This window comes from Phalacrocorax carbo, chromosome 7 (assembly GCF_963921805.1).
Source record: "Phalacrocorax carbo chromosome 7, bPhaCar2.1, whole genome shotgun sequence".
In the NCBI taxonomy this organism is placed as follows: Eukaryota; Metazoa; Chordata; class Aves; order Suliformes; family Phalacrocoracidae; genus Phalacrocorax; species Phalacrocorax carbo.
In genome coordinates, this window is record NC_087519.1 from 22492670 (window position 1) to 22510613 (window position 17944).

General features: G+C 56.9%; 2 protein-coding genes across 5 annotated transcripts; both read right to left on the reverse strand.

Moving 5' to 3' along the window:
• Positions 1 to 1582: 1582 nt before the first annotated feature.
• ISLR (immunoglobulin superfamily containing leucine rich repeat) lies at positions 1583 to 6067 on the reverse strand. Of its 4 annotated transcripts, none has more exons than XM_064456845.1 (2): positions 5998 to 6067; positions 1583 to 4191 (listed from the first exon to the last, which is right to left on the reverse strand). In XM_064456845.1, the coding sequence occupies exons 1-2, from the start codon at positions 6050 to 6052 to the stop codon at positions 2930 to 2932; spliced, it is 1317 nt and encodes a 438-aa protein (XP_064312915.1). In that variant the 5' UTR covers positions 6053 to 6067; the 3' UTR covers positions 1583 to 2929. The 4 variants fall into 4 exon arrangements, with proteins under 4 accessions (XP_064312915.1, XP_064312918.1, XP_064312917.1 ...); XM_064456848.1 differs by lacking the exon at positions 5998 to 6067 and adding an exon at positions 5827 to 5856; XM_064456847.1 differs by lacking the exon at positions 5998 to 6067 and adding an exon at positions 5676 to 5746.
• Positions 6068 to 9382: 3315 nt separating this feature from the next.
• On the reverse strand, positions 9383 to 14581 carry LOC104047104 (immunoglobulin superfamily containing leucine-rich repeat protein 2). Its single transcript, XM_064456849.1, has 3 exons — positions 14395 to 14581; positions 13133 to 13364; positions 9383 to 12624 (listed from the first exon to the last, which is right to left on the reverse strand). Exon 3 carries the CDS (start codon positions 12616 to 12618, stop codon positions 10522 to 10524), a length of 2097 nt encoding a protein of 698 aa, XP_064312919.1. The 5' UTR covers positions 12619 to 12624; positions 13133 to 13364; positions 14395 to 14581; the 3' UTR covers positions 9383 to 10521.
• Between the last annotated feature and the right edge of the window lie 3363 nt (positions 14582 to 17944).

Genomic DNA, 17944 nt, shown 5'->3' on the forward strand with positions numbered 1-17944 from the left:
GTGTGTATTGGGTGAAGAGATGCCCTAAGACAAAGGCTGCCCCTTCCCCTTGCACCCCATCCCAGTGCAACTTCAGTCTCAGAGGCACTGGGGCTTCGAAGGAAGGCTCCGTAATCCCTGAAATCTTTTGCAGCTCTTGGGCCGTGGGTGGAGCTGGATTTTTGCATCTGCTTACACAGCCCTGCCCAAGGCTTCCTGGAGATGTCTTGGCAGGCAGCAGGCTGGGGCTGAGGTGAGAGGTGACAGCCCTGGGAGGAAGATGGGAGGTGGCTTCATTGATTTGCTTATGTTCTTTCCCTTCTTTGACATAAGCAGCGTGCCCTGGGGGTGAACTGATCTCCTTCCACTGGTGGCTTCACACCTCTAAATCCCCAACATCAGTACAGCCATGGGATAGCTCTGCCCCTGCACAACGGCAGTCCTCTCCACCCAAACCTGAACTGATGGGGAGGATATTCAGGGAGCTGATCTTGCTGAAAACTGCCCTTAAAAAAAAAAAGCCTACATCGGGAATGGAAATTCAGGTGTGGGTTATGCTGTGACTTTGCAAATGTGAAGGACAGAGGTGAGCTGATGGTGGGTTGTGGCCTCCCCAACTTGTACTGTGGCCGTGGTGGGTCAGGATGGTGATGCCAAGTGCGGTATCACCTGCAGCATCCAACCCAGAGCCACATGGCAGAGTGCCCAGATTGTCATGAATGAAAGATGCTTAATATCACTAGTACCTTGACATAAAAGCTATAAGTAAACTCAGCAAACATGGAGGAATTCACCTTTCTGGCAACAAAACAGCAAAGTTCAGGAGAGCAGAAGCTCTGCAAAGTAAGCAGAGACTTCAAGGTATGGCTTAGTGTTGCTGGAAGCCTAAATCTTTTTTTTTTTTTTTTTTTAAATCCTTATCCTGGGCTCCAAACACTGTTCCCAACTGAGGTTGCAGGAATAAGCTCCTGTACCCCTCTATTCCCTGGCATGCAGGGAGGGAAGGACCCCAGATAGGATAAAATAGATGTTAAAAGTTGTATCCTATGAAATGAAACTGAAACTCTTGTTGGGGCTGTGATGTTTTTCATCCTTTCTGCCTGTAATGGGAAAAATATGTGCCTGCTTGTTAGCATCAAAGGCCATTCGTGCGAAGAGCCGCTGGCTGTTTCTGGGTTTTTTCTGCCTTGGGAACCCCACAGAGACCTCAGCACCGTACCTGGGCGGTGTTGGCCCGTGGCAGCTCCTCAGCCACCCCTTTCCTTACTCTGTGAGCTGGCTGGACACCAAATCATGGGCCTGAAGAGCTTGTGTGCAGGCTTGAGGCTCTGGGACAGCTGCTTTTCAGCTGGTTTTGGCATCGTTACCTTCCCCTGCCTGCTGCAGGCAGTGATGGGGGAAGTTTTTGGGTACCCTATAAATTCATCCTCCCTCCAGGGTCATCGTGGTGGGGATGATACAGCCTGGGGAGGACTTTGGAGGAGCTGCAGGGGGGAAGGGGGTTGGTGATGAGCTGTGGTACCCCAGATTATGCTGGGTCTGCGGGATTTGGGGGTGCAAAGGGGCAGCATGCACCAGCTTGTTTAAAAAAAAAAACAACCAAAACCAAACAAGAAGTATTTATTGTGCTGTCTGTACAGCTTAGGTTATAAGGCAAGGGTGGCTACAGGGGTCCGTCCAGCTCCTACAGGTGAGCACTGGCAGAAGGCAGGAGAGCCAGACCACCTGTGCCTCGGGGTGGGCGAGATGGAGATGCTCAGCTCCCCCTGCCATGAGACAAGGGATCCCCCTGCACCCTGGGGCAGCTGGGTATGGTATATATGTCCCATGCAGGAATGCTAAAGCACTTAAAGAAAGTTGTGTTTATGGCTTATAGGTCAGCTTAGCCTCCTTCTCTCTCATCTGGATTTTCTCAATTTTTCTTCCTCCCACTCCATCATACAGCCCCTGCTTTTTTTCCCCAACAGAGAGGAGCACTGGGAAATTATTTTGGTCTCTTTGGGCTCAATCCCTCCTCGCTGGGGTCAGAGCTAGAGCACTACAGCTCGGTGGTTCCAGCCCAGCCGAGGGTTTTGGACTGCAGGCTTCAGCGGTGAAAGGGGAGGGTGGGGAAAAAATGACCTCTGAGAGAGGTATTGAGGGTGGCAGGGCCTGATCCTGCGACATGCAGAGAGGGTGCAGGCACCCTGGGTGCGCCCAGCACCCCACCAGCAGGAGCTCTTTGTGATCCTACAGGGACAAAGCCTGCGGGAAGCTTTTTCTGCTCCACAAAATGGCCTGGTCCAAGCCCATGGCCCCATGCAATGTGTCCTATCATACCCATCCTGCTTACAAAGCACCATCATATCTCTGACCCCCAAAGCCACGTGTGCTGGGCTATTCCCCCATTCTCAGACTGATTCTTCTGCTCCTGGTGCTTCATGCAAGGTTGGTGATAGGAAGGTTGGTCCTGGCCAGCCAAGAGCCCGGGCGTTGGTCACAGTGGGGGATGTCACCTTTGGTGCCGCTGGACCAATGGGATCCTCTTTGTGAGAGATCCCCTCTCTGGTGATGGCTGGCTGCTGTGGGTGGTGGAAGGCTCGTGGTGGGCTCTGGGGATGGGTGATGGTCACCCTGTTGAGGGTGGGCTTTAATCCTGCAGCCGCACTTTTGTCTCAGGAGGGAGATAAGTCAGGAGGTGGCAGATTTGGATGCCTGGAAAGCGGCAGCATGGTGTAGATCTGCTCTACATCACCCAAGACTGTTTGAAACTCTAAACTAATGGAGCCCAGCCTTGACCTCCATCTAAGGAGGAGTTGAACTACCAGCCCTGGGCCTGAGTCATCTTGGCGCCCTTTGACTCCTGACTGCCCGCAGTTCTCAGAAGCTCAGCAAAGGCATGGCACTACGTGAAGATAAATGCTACAGAAAGAGGGGGAACCCCCGAGGCACCATTTCCTTCTCCCCCCCTTTAACAGCAGAGCATGATGCCCCAAGCCAGCAGGAGGGTCCCCAGGTGGACCTGGGGCACCGCTCCTCCAGCCCTGCTCTTTGACTCCCTCGGCATGTGGTAAACAATCACCAGCTTTTCTCCAGCACCAGAGGGGTCCATTTCATCCCCCTTGTTGCAGCTCTGACCCCCGAGGTGGCTAGCTTGGGGGTCATCTCGGAGCAGGTCTTCAGCTGGATTCTCTGACCCAGCCAAGGCCACATTGACCGAGACATCCCGTGTGCCCACATCATTGACAGCAAGGCAGGTGTAGATGCCTTCATCCTCCTTGCTGAAGTTGGGGATGGCCATGGTACCATTCTTGAAGACCAAGAAACGCTCCTGGCTCTGCTTGACATTTCCATCCCGTGCCACGTTGGGCCCGCTGATCTCAACGTGGCGGCTGGATGTCTGGATCTTCCACCTGATCTCTGGTGGGGGGCTGCCTGCCACGCTGCAGTGCAGGGTCAGGGTGAGGCCGTTGTACATGATAGTGTTGTCCAGGTTGGAGAGGTAGGTGAGCTGCACAGAGGGAGCAACACAGTGGTGCTCAGGGATGTCTGTCACAGCCCTGCCCTTCAGCCTGCTGGGAGCCATGCACAGGGTAGACCCCCCCTTGGTGATGGAGACAGAGGTGTTCTCGGTCCACTTCTTCAGCCAGAAGACCTTGCAGGAGCAGTTGAAAGGGTTGTTGAAGATCTGCAACTGGGACAGGGAGGGCAGGTTGTCAAAGGTTCCTTCGGCCAGGGTGGTCAACTCGTTGTCATTGAGCCAGAGGGAGCGCAGGTCCTTCAAAGAGTGGAAAGCATCCCGGGGCAGCCCTGCCAGGCGGTTGTTGTTCATCTTCAGGATCTGCAGACCGCTGAGGTTATGGAGGTCCTGCCAGGGGAAATCTGCAATCTTGTTGTGGCTGAGGTCCAGGTTCTTCAGGTGCACCAACAAGGCAAAAGCCCCCGGTTCCACCACCCCAATCTGGTTGTAGCCCAACCACAGTGACTGCACTTCAGGAACCTCAGTGAAGGAGCCCTGCCTCAACCAGCCAATCCTGTTGGCTGACAAGGTGAGGATGGTCACGTTGGAGGACAACCCCTCGGGTACCTCCTGGAGCTCCTTGTAGGCACACTCAGCCAACAGCCGCCCATTCTTCTTGGTGGAGCAGGAGCAGGCACTGGGACAGGCCAAGCAGGAGGGCCCCAGGAGCAAGGCCAGCCCGAGGCAGCAGAGCAGGGGCCTCATCATTCCTCCTGGGAACAGAGACGGGGGGCGGGGGGGGGGGGGGAAGAATGAACAGGAAGGGGCTAGCCAAGATGATGATCTGCTTTTTCTTGCCAAGCACTAAGAGGCAGCAGCAGAAGAGTGAAGCATCCATGTAATTTCCCCCAGTGCTTCAGCTGGAAAAGGTTGTTTGAATTATTCCCTAATTTGAAGAAGACATTTCCTCACCAGGAGCAGAGCCTTCAACTACCTATATGAGCAGGGAACTTCCCCCTAAACCCTTTCCTTCCCCCACTAGAAAATGTCTCTATTTGATCTTTGATGAAATACCAACCCCCCCGGGATGCTGTTTCCCCAGGATTTGGGATGAAAAGTGGGAGCTGGGGTTTCAGAGTTCACCCTGCTGAGGCTGGAATTAGAGGAAATGGAGCAACCACAGCTCTTTCACAACCAGACTTCTCTTAAACCATCAAGCTGTCAGGATTTTCAGCACGCTTTCAGACCTCAAACCAACCCCCCATCTCCATATTTTTCCAAGTCATGGAAAAATACAGCTTCTCAAGTGCTTTTTCTCAGCAAGGGAGTGTGGGGTCCCTGGCTGCTGGAAGTCTTTAGAGCTAAATATTTCTGAGCTAACTCCTTATTCCCCTTCTTGCCTTGCAAAGGGGACTGTGCATGCTTGGTTCCTAGTGTCTGGAAGCTGTGTCCCACCGGGGAAGAGGTTAACTGCAGCTCTGCGAGGAGCTGGCAGCACGACCCCTTTGTCTCTGGCTTGTAGGCAAGTTTTGCTGCTCCTTCCAGTCCCCAAACCTGTCATTTAGAGCAGAAGGGGGTAGACATTTTAGGGGCAAGGGAGTGGCCTGCACAGCAACTGGGGTGGGGGTGGAGGGGGTGTGGGGCAAAAGGGGATACAAAGGGTCCTGGCCTGCAAGAATAGACCACCCCAGGGCTGGGGTTCAAGGGATAGGGAAGGAGCCCAGCAGTGGTGTGGGGGATACTCCTTAGCTGATGTATTTAAAGCCCCAGGCTGGTGTAATTTCGGCGTGTCCTCTATCTGTCCCAGCCCAACCTGCCCAGCGAGGTGTTGGTCCCGGCTTGCGGGGGCAGATCCCCATCACCCCGACCAACGCGCTGCGGGATGCAGGGGGAGCAGGGCTGGGGACGCAGCACCGGGGTAGGCGGGGGGTCCCACGCCGCCTGAGCTCCCGGAGCACCCCTCCACCCCGGCTCCCTCCCATCCCAAACCCCTCCCTCCACCTCCAGCATCTCCCCCGGGGGCGCAGTTACCTCTCTCCGCCGCCTCTATCGCTGCCCCGCGGCCGGGGCGGGCCGAGGCAGCCCGGGGGCGGTGTGAGCAGCGTCTGCACGCCGCATACCAGAGCCGTGAATAACCATCCAGCCCTCCCGCCCTGCCTCTCTCCCGGGCCCGGCCAGCCCGGTCCCTCCCGGCCCCGGCGCTCCGCGGCTGTCCCCGGCCCCCCGCTCCCCTCCCCGGCCCCTCCTGCCCCTTCACCGGCAGCCTTCAGGGGGATGGAGCCCAGGCGCCTCCGCTGCTCTGAAAGTGGCGGGGGGGAAAACGGGACCGCCGGTTCCCTCGGTCCTCGTCGGGACTTCTCCCCTCCCCTCCCCGTCCCCCGGGCCCTTTTGTTTTCCATGGCACAGACCCACTCCCGCTGTCGGAAAACGGCTGCGGGGGCCCTTCCTCCGCCTCCCCGCCTCCCCCCGGAGACCAGCCGCGCCCGGCCCCCCGTCTGCTCCCGGAGCTGGGGGAACATCCAATCCTCTGCCCTCCGGGGGATCCTAACCCCACATCTCGGGTCCAGCATGTCCCTCACCTTGTAGGGGACATACGGGGGACGGGGCGGAGGGTGAGCGGCTTCTGGAGGACATGGGGAGGCTGCTGGCCGGTGAGTTGCCTCTGAGAGGGGGTGAAAGGCTTCAGGGTCTTGGGGGCAGCAGGATGCCCTGCTGCAGGGCTGTGTGGGGCTGGGGCAGGGTGGGAAGGACGGTGGGTGGGCGGGTGCCCAGAGGCTGCATCAGGGTGGCAGGAAGAAGGAGAACAAGCCGTCAAGGTACAGGGAGGTCACCCAGAACCATCCCTCTGCCCATCAATAAACTGCTGATAAAAGTTTTTTAAAGTAGTCGTGGGGCATTCATCCTGTGGCTACCATTCTCCAGCCTGGCAAAACCACTCTGGCAGAGGTGGGCATCCAGAAGTGGGATGCTGAGCAGTCCTTGCTCCCTGCCCTCCCACACTCATCCACTGACCAAACTGGGGCATCTCTGGTAGGAAACCCACCTTATGTGGGGCTGGCATTGGAGCAACGTGGTACAAATCAGCTGGCACATGGAAGCACTAAGGCATCTGCAGAGATACAAGGATCTCCATCCCGGAGCAAGCCAGACCCGCTTTAGAAAAGGCCCTGAGCATCATCAAGGTAGAGCAGGGGTGAGGTGGAGCCCCATAAGAGAGCTTCAACTCCATGTATCCCAGCCATACCTTGTTTCCTTCACACTCAGGCTGATGCTGCTGTTGCTGAGGCCAGGCTGTAAACAGGATTGGGATGAAAACTAGTGCCATGAAAGGGAGAAGGGGATTATTTTGAATCTAGAGCAGTTTATTGGGCAGGCTTCCAGTGTGGCTGTTGCAGAACATGCAGGTGTGCTGGGTGAGTTAGGGTTTTTCTCCATGGGGGCCAGGACCTGCTCTACAAGGCATTTGTGGGGGCTGTCACTGCCACTCTTGGGGCTGATGCTCTCACTGGCAGGGCCATCATGGGGGTTGCTTCCTGACCCCCGCCATGGGTTGATATCACTGATGCCCATCACCTCAGATCAGGGCAGGCTGGAGGCAGGTGGTCCATCAGCCCATGGTGCTGTGAAACACAGTTTGAACAGCTTTAGAGCCCATCCGAAAGGGTTTGGGGAGCTCTGAACCAGTGGAAGATGCAGAGCAGGGGTGGCTGCAAAGGGCCAAGCCTAATTCTGGCCACTCGCACCCAGCAGATGAAGGATGCTGCTCTGACAACTTCTATGGGGGCCCCAGACTCCATCTGTGACCCCACGGAAGCACAACCCCTTCAGTGGGTGAGGGCTGCAGTGCCACTGGTGACCATAGTGCGGGGGACATGGTGTCGCTCTTTTCCCTTCATTTTTTCATTTTTTTTTGATCTGGGATAAGCGATAACTTGGGGATGGGAGGGAAGTGAAAGATTCTTTATTCTGGGCTGTCCTGGGCAAAGGATGCCAGACGCCTTCCCACAGTTTAGGTGACACCATAAGCGCGTGACAGCCCAGGCTGCGTGGGTGCCAGCTTGTCATCATCACACGTGGGCACACCCCACTCAACCCCCGGGGCTGGTGATGGGCTCTGCAGAAGGGTTAATGCCTTAGGAGGGGCTGAGCCACCCTGCTGGGACGCTTTAACCCTTTCCAGGAGAAACACTTTCCAGACATGGAGGGGGTGGGGGGATGCAGAGCTCCATTCCTGACCCCTTTTTTTGCCTTTGGGCACTGGGTGTTAATTAGTGCCTTCCTGAAAAGGAGCAAATCTCAGAGTAATCCAGCATCCTCGGTAGGTAGCTCATCACGGCGAGGTTCCCTGTAGATATGTTAGGTGGGGAAATCTATTACTCCCTAATTAAATGGAGGCAGAAATGATTGTTCTTTTTCTATTCCTTATATGTTTCTAAGCGTGAAACTCAATTATAAGTGTATCCACACAAGGGTATTTGTCTACAAGAGGGAGTCTCTTCTTGTCACGGGTCTTTAAAAGCTGGAGCAAACACCTGGGCTGCTGCAGCAGAGCCTCAGATTCCCAGGACTTGGGGGATTTGGGGGGCAACCCCTGCCTGATGCCTCTTTGCATGCCGACCTGCTTTTTCTGTCTTCCCCATGCTCCCTGCTGCAGGAGAAAGATGCAGGGGATGGACTTAAAATAGAAAGCCATCCTCTGGAGAATGGAGAAATGAGTGTTTGCTTGGGGGGGATCTGCTGGGATGTGGAGGTTGTATTTGGGGAGGGTGAGGGGCATCGGGTGGGGCCTCAGGGGCCACTCATGGGTGCTGGTGAGTGGGTGACCAACCCCACACAATGGCAGGACACCACCTCTCAAGCAGGGACACTAGGAGGGCATGTGGCTTCATAGCTCCTGATAAGAAAAGCAATCAAAGGTAGCCTTAAATCTTCACCGTGTAACTGTGGGCTTAAATCACCAGCAGGACGAGAAAGGAGTACTCCCGCTGGGCTGGGGCATAAATCCACTGGACACCTTCTTGGCACCCCAGGTTTCAGGGCTGGGAGGACTTGCGGACTGGGGTGACGCTAATCCCTGCCCGGGCAGCCCAGTCCTCCCCCAGCACAGCAATGCAGGGCGGCATGGTGCCGGGAATATAGTAATGTATGTGCATACAGAGAGGGTGTATATAGAAGATAAGCATTGGGTGTATATGTGTGCAGAGAAAGAACATGTGTATACATGGCTAACATGGGTATTTAACATGTATTTACACATATATTGATCATACATATGAGTGTGCATAGATATACACAGAGCTTCTATAAATTGTATGTATATATTGTGTGTATATATATACCTACTGCATAGGTATGTATATAGTGTATGAGAATTGGTATGTGCATGGGGAGAGCATGTGTAGGTGCTGGGGGAAAATATTGTTTGTATTTTTCCATACAGTGAGTTTATAGAGAGTGTGTCTACAGAGTATATAATTGGTTTGTATTTTCACACATATGCTGCATTTACATATATTTACACCATGTGTGTAGACTGAGTACATACGAAATGTGTGTGCATGTAAGAATTATTTGTGTATGTACGCGGTTTGTAAGTATGTATATACAATTAAGGTATACAGCATAGACGTGTATATATATAGTGTGTGTATCTATATATATAGTAGTCTGTGAATTATATATAATATGCATATACATAAATACAGAAATATAACATATATGCTGTGTGCGTGCATGGTGTAGGAGCAGATATATATATTTTTATATATATATAAATTTATAGTGTGTGTGTGATTTGCCTGTAGCTGCAGTGATGTGTCTCTGCACCGTCTCCCACTTCCTCCGGGTCCCCTCGGCCGTGCCAGGCTGTACCGGGGGCTGTACCGGGCAGAGCCCAGGAGCAGCAATAGCGGAACTGGGCGCAAACTCTCCCTCGCCCCCATCAAGCACGGACCCGGCTCCACTTTCAAACCCTTTTATTGACTCTTTCACAGACAGAAGCTCGCAGAAAGGCGCCCGCGGCTCTCGCCGGCCGCGGGGCTCCCGGGGACCGGAGTGCGGGGGGGCGGTAGCGGCGACCCCTCGCGTCCCGGGGCCGGGCCCCCCGCACCCCGCCGGCCCGCCAGCAGCACGGGCGCGTCTACGGCACAGACACTTGGCTACAAGGCTACTCTACCCAACACACATCGAAGGGCTCCGCCGGGCCGGGGTGGGTCGGGATGGGACCGGGGAGAGGGTCGAGCCCCCGCCGCCACCCCGGGGAGGGGGCGGGGGGCGCGGAGCTGTCCAGTCCTGCCGGGTGCTGCACGTCACGGGGGGAGCACCGGGGAGGGCAGCGGAAGCGGCCCGGCACCCACCGCGGAAGGGATGGCGGCAGGGACCGGGGAGCCCCGGCACCCACCCGGGAAAATAGGGATGCACCGGAGCGCGATGGGCACCCACCGGGGAGCTGCGGGGACCGGGCGGAGGTGCGGTGGGGACCCACCGGGAAGCGGCGCGGAGAGGGGAGCAGGGAGGATAATGCCGAGGAGGGGTGGGGTTCGCACCGGGGCTCGGCGAGGACCGGACCGGAGAGCGGAGGGGACTCACCGGAGACCGAGGGAGCGGCGGGACCGGACCGAGGAGCGACAGGGACCCGCCGAGGACTGAACGGTTTCCAGGAAAAAAAAGCGGGGTTGTGGGGGGGAGGGCTTGGGATATCGGGCTTTTTTCTTTTACCCGTTTTTATTCTTTTTTTCGTTTTTTTCCTTTAAAGGGAAAGAAAATACAGGGCGGGCAGCGGGCAGAGGCGGGCGGGGGAGCGGGAATCGTTGCGGTGCTGCCGCCTATCCTGGAGGCAGGACCGCCGTTACCCAAAACGGAAACGAAATCGTGGAAGAAACGTCCCGCCCGCATCAAGCATCCCCGGGGCGAAGTCCCTTCCCCGGAGACCTGCCGCCTGAGGGAGGAGGAAGAGGACAAGGAGGAGGAGGAAGGTCAGGCGGGAGTCGCTGAGGATGCTTCGGTCTTTCCTCGGAGGAAAAGCACCGGCGGCGTCCCGGGAGGCGGGGGGGTGCAGGGGGGACGTGGGGACCGGGGTTGGGGCGGAGGGGGTGCGGGGAGGCTCAGCGGGGGCGCTGCCGGTAGTTGCCGTTGATCTCTTGGGAGATGGTGACGGCCTCGGCACCCAGCGGCAGCTTGTCACTGTACTCGGAGCGGACCTCGAACTCCTCACCGTTACCTTTTGATTGCAACTCTGCCATGGAGCTGGCTGCCACGCTCTCCTCTTGTTCCAGTTCTGGACCCCCTTCGGCTTCTCTCCTCCTCCTCCGCCTGCCGCCTCCATCATCATCGTCCTCCTCGTCTTCTTCCTCCACATCCGCTTCTCCCATCTCGCTGGGGTTGTAATTCTTCTCAGACTCTAGGTAGGAGGCGCGGGGGTCGAAGTCGGCGGCCATGTGCTTCTCCATCTGGTCTGGGTTCTGGGCCTTCATGATGAGCTTGTAAGTCTTCCCTTGGTACTTGGAGAGGAGGTGGCACCACGTGGCACCCATCAGGGGTAAGGTGGCCAGCACCAGCAAGAAGATGCTCACAACCACGATGATGATGAGCGAGGGGATCTCTTTTTTGGTCGTGAAGACCACTTGGACCTGGCAGTCCTCCCCCAGGTAGGTGAGACACACAGAATAGTTGGTGCCGGGGTTCAAGCCTTGGAACCAGTATGAGTTCACCCCTTCCTCAATCTTGGACCACTGGACCAAGGCGTGGCCCTGGCTGCTCTCCTGGCACAGGTAGAGCATCCTGAGGTGGACCTTCTCGGGCTGCATGTAGGTGGGTGTGAGCTGCACCCGGGCATCGCGCTCTGACACATCTAAGGCGATCACCCCCAGGTCAAACGTGTGCTGTTTGAAGTCGCCACTCTGGTTGAAGGCGTGGTTGGAAATGTACTTGCTGATTTGTTTGGAGCCACATTTCTTCTCAAAGGGTGGAAGCTGGAAAGGGATTTGCCCATCTCCTGTGGAGTCTGTTTCAGCTGCCAAGGATGGTTGGCTCTGCCGGGTGGGACCGAAGGGTTTGTTCCTCTCATCTGGCATGAGCACACTGTTCTTTGCTCCCTTGGCCCCAGGCTTCTTGTCACCTGGCTGTGCTTTACCCCCCAGCGGGTCCCTCCCAGGCTGTAGTGGGTATTTCTGGGTGCCTGCCACAGCCACGTTGACAGAGGTCTGGTTGCTCCCCATTTCATTGGTGGCCAGGCAGGTGTAGGTGCCTTCTTCCCGCTTGCTCAGGTGGGGGATCACCAACGTGCCATTTTTGAAGACCAAGAAACGCTCGGGGTCCTGTTTGGGGAGGTCCTTCCCAGCACTCTCCTTTGGGTTCCCATTGAGCTCTAGGGTTTGGCTGGAGGTGTGGATCTTCCAGCTCACTTCAGGCAGTGGGGTGCCCGTTATGGCACAGTGTAGAGTCAGGGTGAAGCCATCAAAGAGCTCCGTGGTGTCCAGGTTGGGGTAATAGGTGAGCTGCACAGTAGGCGAGGTGCACTGCATGTCTGGGATCTTTCTCACCGGCACTCCTTGGAGCTGCTCCGGGAGGGCACAAGTGATGGAGTCCTTCTCGGGGATGGAGATGAGTGTGCTGTCCATCCACTTCTTCAACCACTGGAGCTTGCAGGAGCACTCAAAGGGGTTGTTGTAGATCTGCAGGTGGGAGAGGGAACTAAGCGAGTCAAAGATACCCTCTGCAAGGGTGGTGAACTTGTTGTTGTTGATGCGTAGGGACCGGAGGTCCTTCAGAGTGTGGAAAGCACCCTGAGGCACCAGAGCCATGTGGTTATTGTTCATCTTGAGCAGCTGGAGAGCGCTGAGGTTGTAGAGGTCCTGCCAGGGGAAATCAACTATCTGGTTGTGGCTGATGTCGAGGTTTTTCAGCTGCACCAGGATGACGAAGGTACCAGGCTCGATGGAGCGGATCTCGTTGTGTGCCAACCAGAGGGAGGTGACCTGGGTCACCTCCACAAATGAACGCCATTGCAGCGAAGTGATCTTGTTAGCTGAGAGGCTAAGGGTGGTCACGTTGGAGGGCAACCCTGTGGGCACCACTTGAAGATCCTTGTAGGCGCAGTCAGCGAACTGGTGGGCGTACTTGTCCACGCAAGCGCAGGGCTCAGGGCACGCCCGGGCCATGCTGAGCAGGGCCACCAGCCACAGGGATAGCAGCGGGGCCATCTCCCCCTGCCAAGGGACACAGGGGGCTCTCAGGGCTCCTGCCTCCTCTCTCCACACCACTCCCGTCCCCGGTCCCCGCCCGGTGAGAGGCTGCGGCCAGGCCTCGTCCCATTGTCCGTGCCCGGCTCCCCCCCCAGCAGCCGCCCCCTCGCTCCTTCTCATCCCCTCTTCCCCCTTCCCCTCCTCTCTTCCGTTTTCCTCCCTTTCCCCTCCAGCTCTTCCCACCCTTCTGACTCTCTTTTTCTTGTCTTGATTGCGCTTTTCCTCCACCCACCAAAAAAATATTAAATCTCATTTTCTTTCTTCTCAGCTTTAATTTCTCCTTTCTATATTATTTTTCTTTTTCTTTTTCTCCTTCCAGCCTTTTCTCTCTTCCTCTCCCCACTTTCATCCTCCCTTCTTCGTCTCTCCCTAGTTCTCTCCTTCCCTATTTTCCTCTCCCCCCTGACGGCCCTCCCCATTTCGCCTCTGTTCCCCCCCTTCTTGTCGCACCGGGGATGACCCCGCACCTTACCCGCTCCTAAGTGGCGTTAAGAAACGCGCAGCCCTTCTCCTCGCCGTTACCGGTCCTCCGCATCCTCCTCCGGACCCCTCTCCCTCTGCCACGGAGGAGCCTTTGCCAGCCCGGACACGACGGTGAGGGGCGCGGCGAGGAGCGGGGCGGGGGCGGGGGGGACACCCCACCCGTACCCCCGCACCTCTCCGGGCTGAGCTGCGAGCCGGAGCGGGGCCGTACGGGCACTGGGCTGCCGAGGAGAGCGCGAAGGGAGGAATTAGCATTTCTGCCAGCCTCCCCCTCCGCACGGCTGCCCCCTCCCTCCTCGCCACCCCTTTCCCATCCCACCACCCACCCACTGCCGCCGCTCGCCAGCCTCCGGCGGGGACGAAACCGGCTGCTTCCCGGGGCGGGCATGGCACCCCACCCCCCCACCCCCCCCAAAAAAAAAAAACCACAACAAAAAAAAACCACGAAAACACACAAAACCAAAACCAAAAAAACCCCACCCCTCCCACCCGTAATAAACCCTCCCCCCGCAAAGCAACGAGTACGACTCACATGCACTTGGTAGCAGCCACAACCCAGCCCCACCCGCCCCCCGCTCCCCTCTTTCTCTCCGGGTCCTCTCCCTCTGTCCGTGTCCTCCCCCCGGAGGGACCGGGGTGCCGTCGGGGCAGGTACGGGAACACGGCTACCCCCGTCCTCCCGGGACATCGCGGAGCCGCAGCGCTTTGGGAAAGGCTTGTGGACGGGAAAGCGGGGCTCGGGACCCAGCCCAGCCCTCCCGGTCGCCCCGGCGCTGCCGCCCTCCCCCCCGCCCCCGCCCCGCCCGGGCGATGCGGTATTTCTGCGGGGCGATATGCGGCGTCTGCCGCCGGCCCAGCCCGGCCCGGCCCTTCTGCAGGGCGCTAACTGAATGCAAAGAGCTTTTAAGAATTTGAGCGGAGGGAGAAGGAGATGCGGAGATTGGAGGGGGCAGGGGGGACTGCCGGGGGCTCCCGGGACGGGGCCGCTCTCCCTCATCTTCCTCCTGGAGGTTTCGACCCCGTGGAAAGGCGCGGTAACGGGGAGCCCACTCTCCCCTTCGCAGTTTCACCTCGACGTGGGGGTCTGTCCTCCCACTACCCACCCCGCTCCTGCCCCTCGCCTTCCCCCGCCCCTCCTCCCGTGCCCCTGTCATGAGAAACCCGAGAAATCGTTGATTTTGTGAGCGGGATCGATTCCTGCCTCCCGCCATCCCTCCCACCCCCCGCATCCCTCCATCTCCTTCCCCGCACCGGCCGCGGGAGCTCTGCCGGGCTCCGCATGGGCTCGGATGGGTCAGCCCGGTCCTCCCGGTGTCCCCGACCCGGCTCTGTCTTGACAGCCAGCGGCCCCGCCTAAAGCTGCGGCCCGGCCCTGCGGCTATCCTCCCCCCTCCCCTCCCCGCGGGTGCTGGTCACGTCCCGGGGGCTCCAGGGGTGGGGAGCTCCGGGGGTCTTGCGGAGGGGGTGTGTGTATGTCTCGCCGCCTCTGTGCTTGCTCGCAGGCAGAGCAAAAGCCCACTCATGTCTCCCTCGGGGGGAGCCCGGCTCCGCATCCCCGCCCTGAGGCCAAGGCGATGGGCGTGTTCTCGCAAAGACGAGAAGCTGGAAAGGGGGAGATGGCTGGAGGAGCAGAGAGAGGAAGCTGCTTGACAGCGGAATGCCAGGTCTGATCCTCGATGCTGGCTCCAGGCACCTCCGCTTTCCCAGGAGCTGCGTCCGAAGTCCCCCAGCCTGATGCCTGATGCCCAGGGAGCACCTCTGCCAAAGCGGTTGGCCTCCGATGTGCCTCATTTTCCCTTCAGCTCTGTGATCTGAGGCCTAGCAGGTGGTTGACACCCACGGGGCGGGCGAGGTGCTTAGCTTTCCACCTTGTTTCCATGCGAGTGAACCAACACTGTCTGAGTGTCGCACCGTGGCCACCTACACCGTGGCTGTCACCACACTCCCTGGCACAGTTTTGGCACAGCCCAACTGACATCCCCCAAAAAAGGCCTTGGTATGGTCTAGGGGACTGTCCCAAGCAGATAGACAAGGCCACCTCACTTTGGGGGAGCTACAGGAGGCTGGAGAGAAGTCAAGAAGGAGGGAGGCATCGCTTCAAAACCAAAGCAGATATCTGCAGGGCACTACTTCTATGTCTTCCTTCCTGCTGGAGCAGAGTTTGAACTGCTGTGGTGCTCTCAGCATCTTCGGGGCTGAGCCATGACTCACTCCCTTCCCATCCCCACGGCTGGCTTGTTGCCCAAGCATGCCCTCACCCTTACCATGACACTCTCCCAAGCACTAACAATTTGCAGCTCAGGGAATTACAGCATCAGACATCTGGAGTTGTGGTTTATAAGCATTTTTTCCCCTGTTCTGCTCACTCTCTGAACACCCATGGGCTGCCAGCCTCTCCCAAACCTCATGGCAGGGAGTCCCGTGGTAAGCAGGGCAGCACTTGGGGCCTCAGCATCTCTAAGCAGGCCAGATGTGTACCCACACTGCTCCTCACCCAGCACTGCTGTGTGTCAGGTTATCAGACGTCCCAAGCTCTCCAGGCCTCTGTGGGGCTCCGGGACCATGGGTCAGCCCTTGACGGCATTCATCCATGGTAGGGACTTGGGATGCAGAGCTCAGGTGGGAGATGCAGGGCTGTAAGATGGCAAAGTTGCCTTGAGAAGCATGGAAGTAGGTTAAAATGCCACAAGGATGTGGCCAGCATGGAGAATATGCTTTCTGGCTTGGCTGCTATCCACCACGCTATGCTGAGCTCTTCCCAAGATGCCTTCATTCATCATGCAAGAGGAAGTGACCCAAGTGTCCTAGATACAGTGGCAGCATTTCAGGAGCATTGAAGGCAGTGTGTTGTGCTAGATATGGGTCAGGGGATGAGACACGTGTGACAGGATGGATAACACATCCCTCCTCCTGCTCCTGAGGGCCAGACCCTAACCTTCACACTCTGGAGGTCATCATAGCATAAAGCTGCATGGCGTGGGTTACACCATCCATCCACCTCCCCATTCATGCCTCCCGAGTGGACTTATGCAGGGTTTATGTCACCACTTGTGCCTCAGTTTCCCATGGGCTGAGCTGAGCACAGGCAATAACATCAGTACTCTGTGGTCATTTTTCTATCCCCTCAGATGAGAGCTCCAAGAGACGACAGTGGAGGGTGGAGGCATGGAAGGAGGGACAGACAGACAGACGGAAAAGCAGGCTTTGGGGCTGTCAACCTCTCCTTCTCACACCACACCTACCGCAGCACCAGGCACCCTAAATTTCAGCATGGTCCTAAACATGGGACAAGTAGAAGCTGGGCTGGGGCCAGGTCCACAGCTGGTGTTGACCATCGCAGCTCTGGGGACACATTTCCCACTGGTATAAATGGGGGCAGCCTCCCAGCTGGAAGAATCACTGGATCACCTCTGTAGTCAGTGAGTTTACTGCTTTACACCATTAATCTCCAGTTGGTGTCTGAAGGAGGAGCCCTCCTCACTGTGCTGGTCAGGGGCATTGCCTATATAAGGAGGAGAAGGCCAAGCCCCCAGTTCGGGCTCTCCTGGCTTCTCTAGCTTCTAGCCCCAAGTTAGCTCCTCCAAGTTCAGGTGAGTGCATCAAACCACCACCCTGGGAACATCCTGACTGCAGGACCTCGCTGGTCAGAGATGATGTGGCTTCTTCCATTTAGGCAAGGCTTTCCTCAGCTGACCACCCTGTCCTTGCTCTTGATGATCCATTGGATGCAAACCTGTTTGGATGTTAGCAGGGTGATGTTTTTATTAGAAATATAATCCAGGTAACATTTCTCAGGCTTACTCCACTCTGGCCAGCCAACCTGAGTGATCTCACAGGGCATAATCAAATGCAGAGGAACCAGCCCTTTGGCTCTAATTAGTTTTGCATGATTGTTGAGGGAAGAAATCCACTTTCATAAACAGGAAGGATTTATGCTGCTCCTTCTTGCCTTTTGTTTTTCCCCCTCCTGAGTCCCAAAGCACTTTGCTTGGGGCTAGCAGGGTGTCATTTCATGAATGGTTTAGATTGAGCAATGCATTATTAATAACAACCAATCAAGCAAGCAGCATATTATATATTTCAGGAGATTTGCTTAATTCAGTAATTTATTGCTCTAAAGAAAACCAGAGAGACCCTGATTCTTTCTCATGTCTCGCTTGGAGGGGGATTTTTGTGGGGTGGCTGTGGGTGGGAGGTCCAGCTTGCAAGCATGTAGAAGCTGCCTGTTGAAGGTGGAAGCTGGTGGGACCTTTGGGGGTCCCTCATCCTGCAGGGGTACCCCAGCTGCAGCCCTTTCCTCCAGGGCTGGGGCGTGTTGGGTGCTGCTCTGCACGCTCTGCAGTGACAAAACCTTTTCTATCCGGATGAATGAGCTTTATGGCAGCTCAGGGCAAAGAAACAGCTAATCTGACTCCTGCAGCCCATTGACTTCGCTATTGTTTTACAAGACTTTGATGAGGCTGGTGACAGCAGACAAATGGGGTCTGCTCTCCTCCGGCTGTACCCTGGTAGAGGCTGCTCCCTGGGCACAACCCTGTATCAGACACCAGAGAATCCCCAGGGTGAGATGGCATCATCTGAATTTGGTGACAAGCCCTGTGTGCCACCGTGCACTCATGGGCCCTCCTTTGGGATTGCTCCCTATACAGTGCTGCATGGCGCTGGATCTGTCCTGATTCTTCCCTGACCCATGGAAGGCATCAGGCAGGATGGGCAGAGGGGAAGGCAGCCCCTTACCTGCCCCTGCCTCGCTGGCTGAGACCTCACTCCAATAGCTCACAGCTGTGTTCGGGCCACTGCT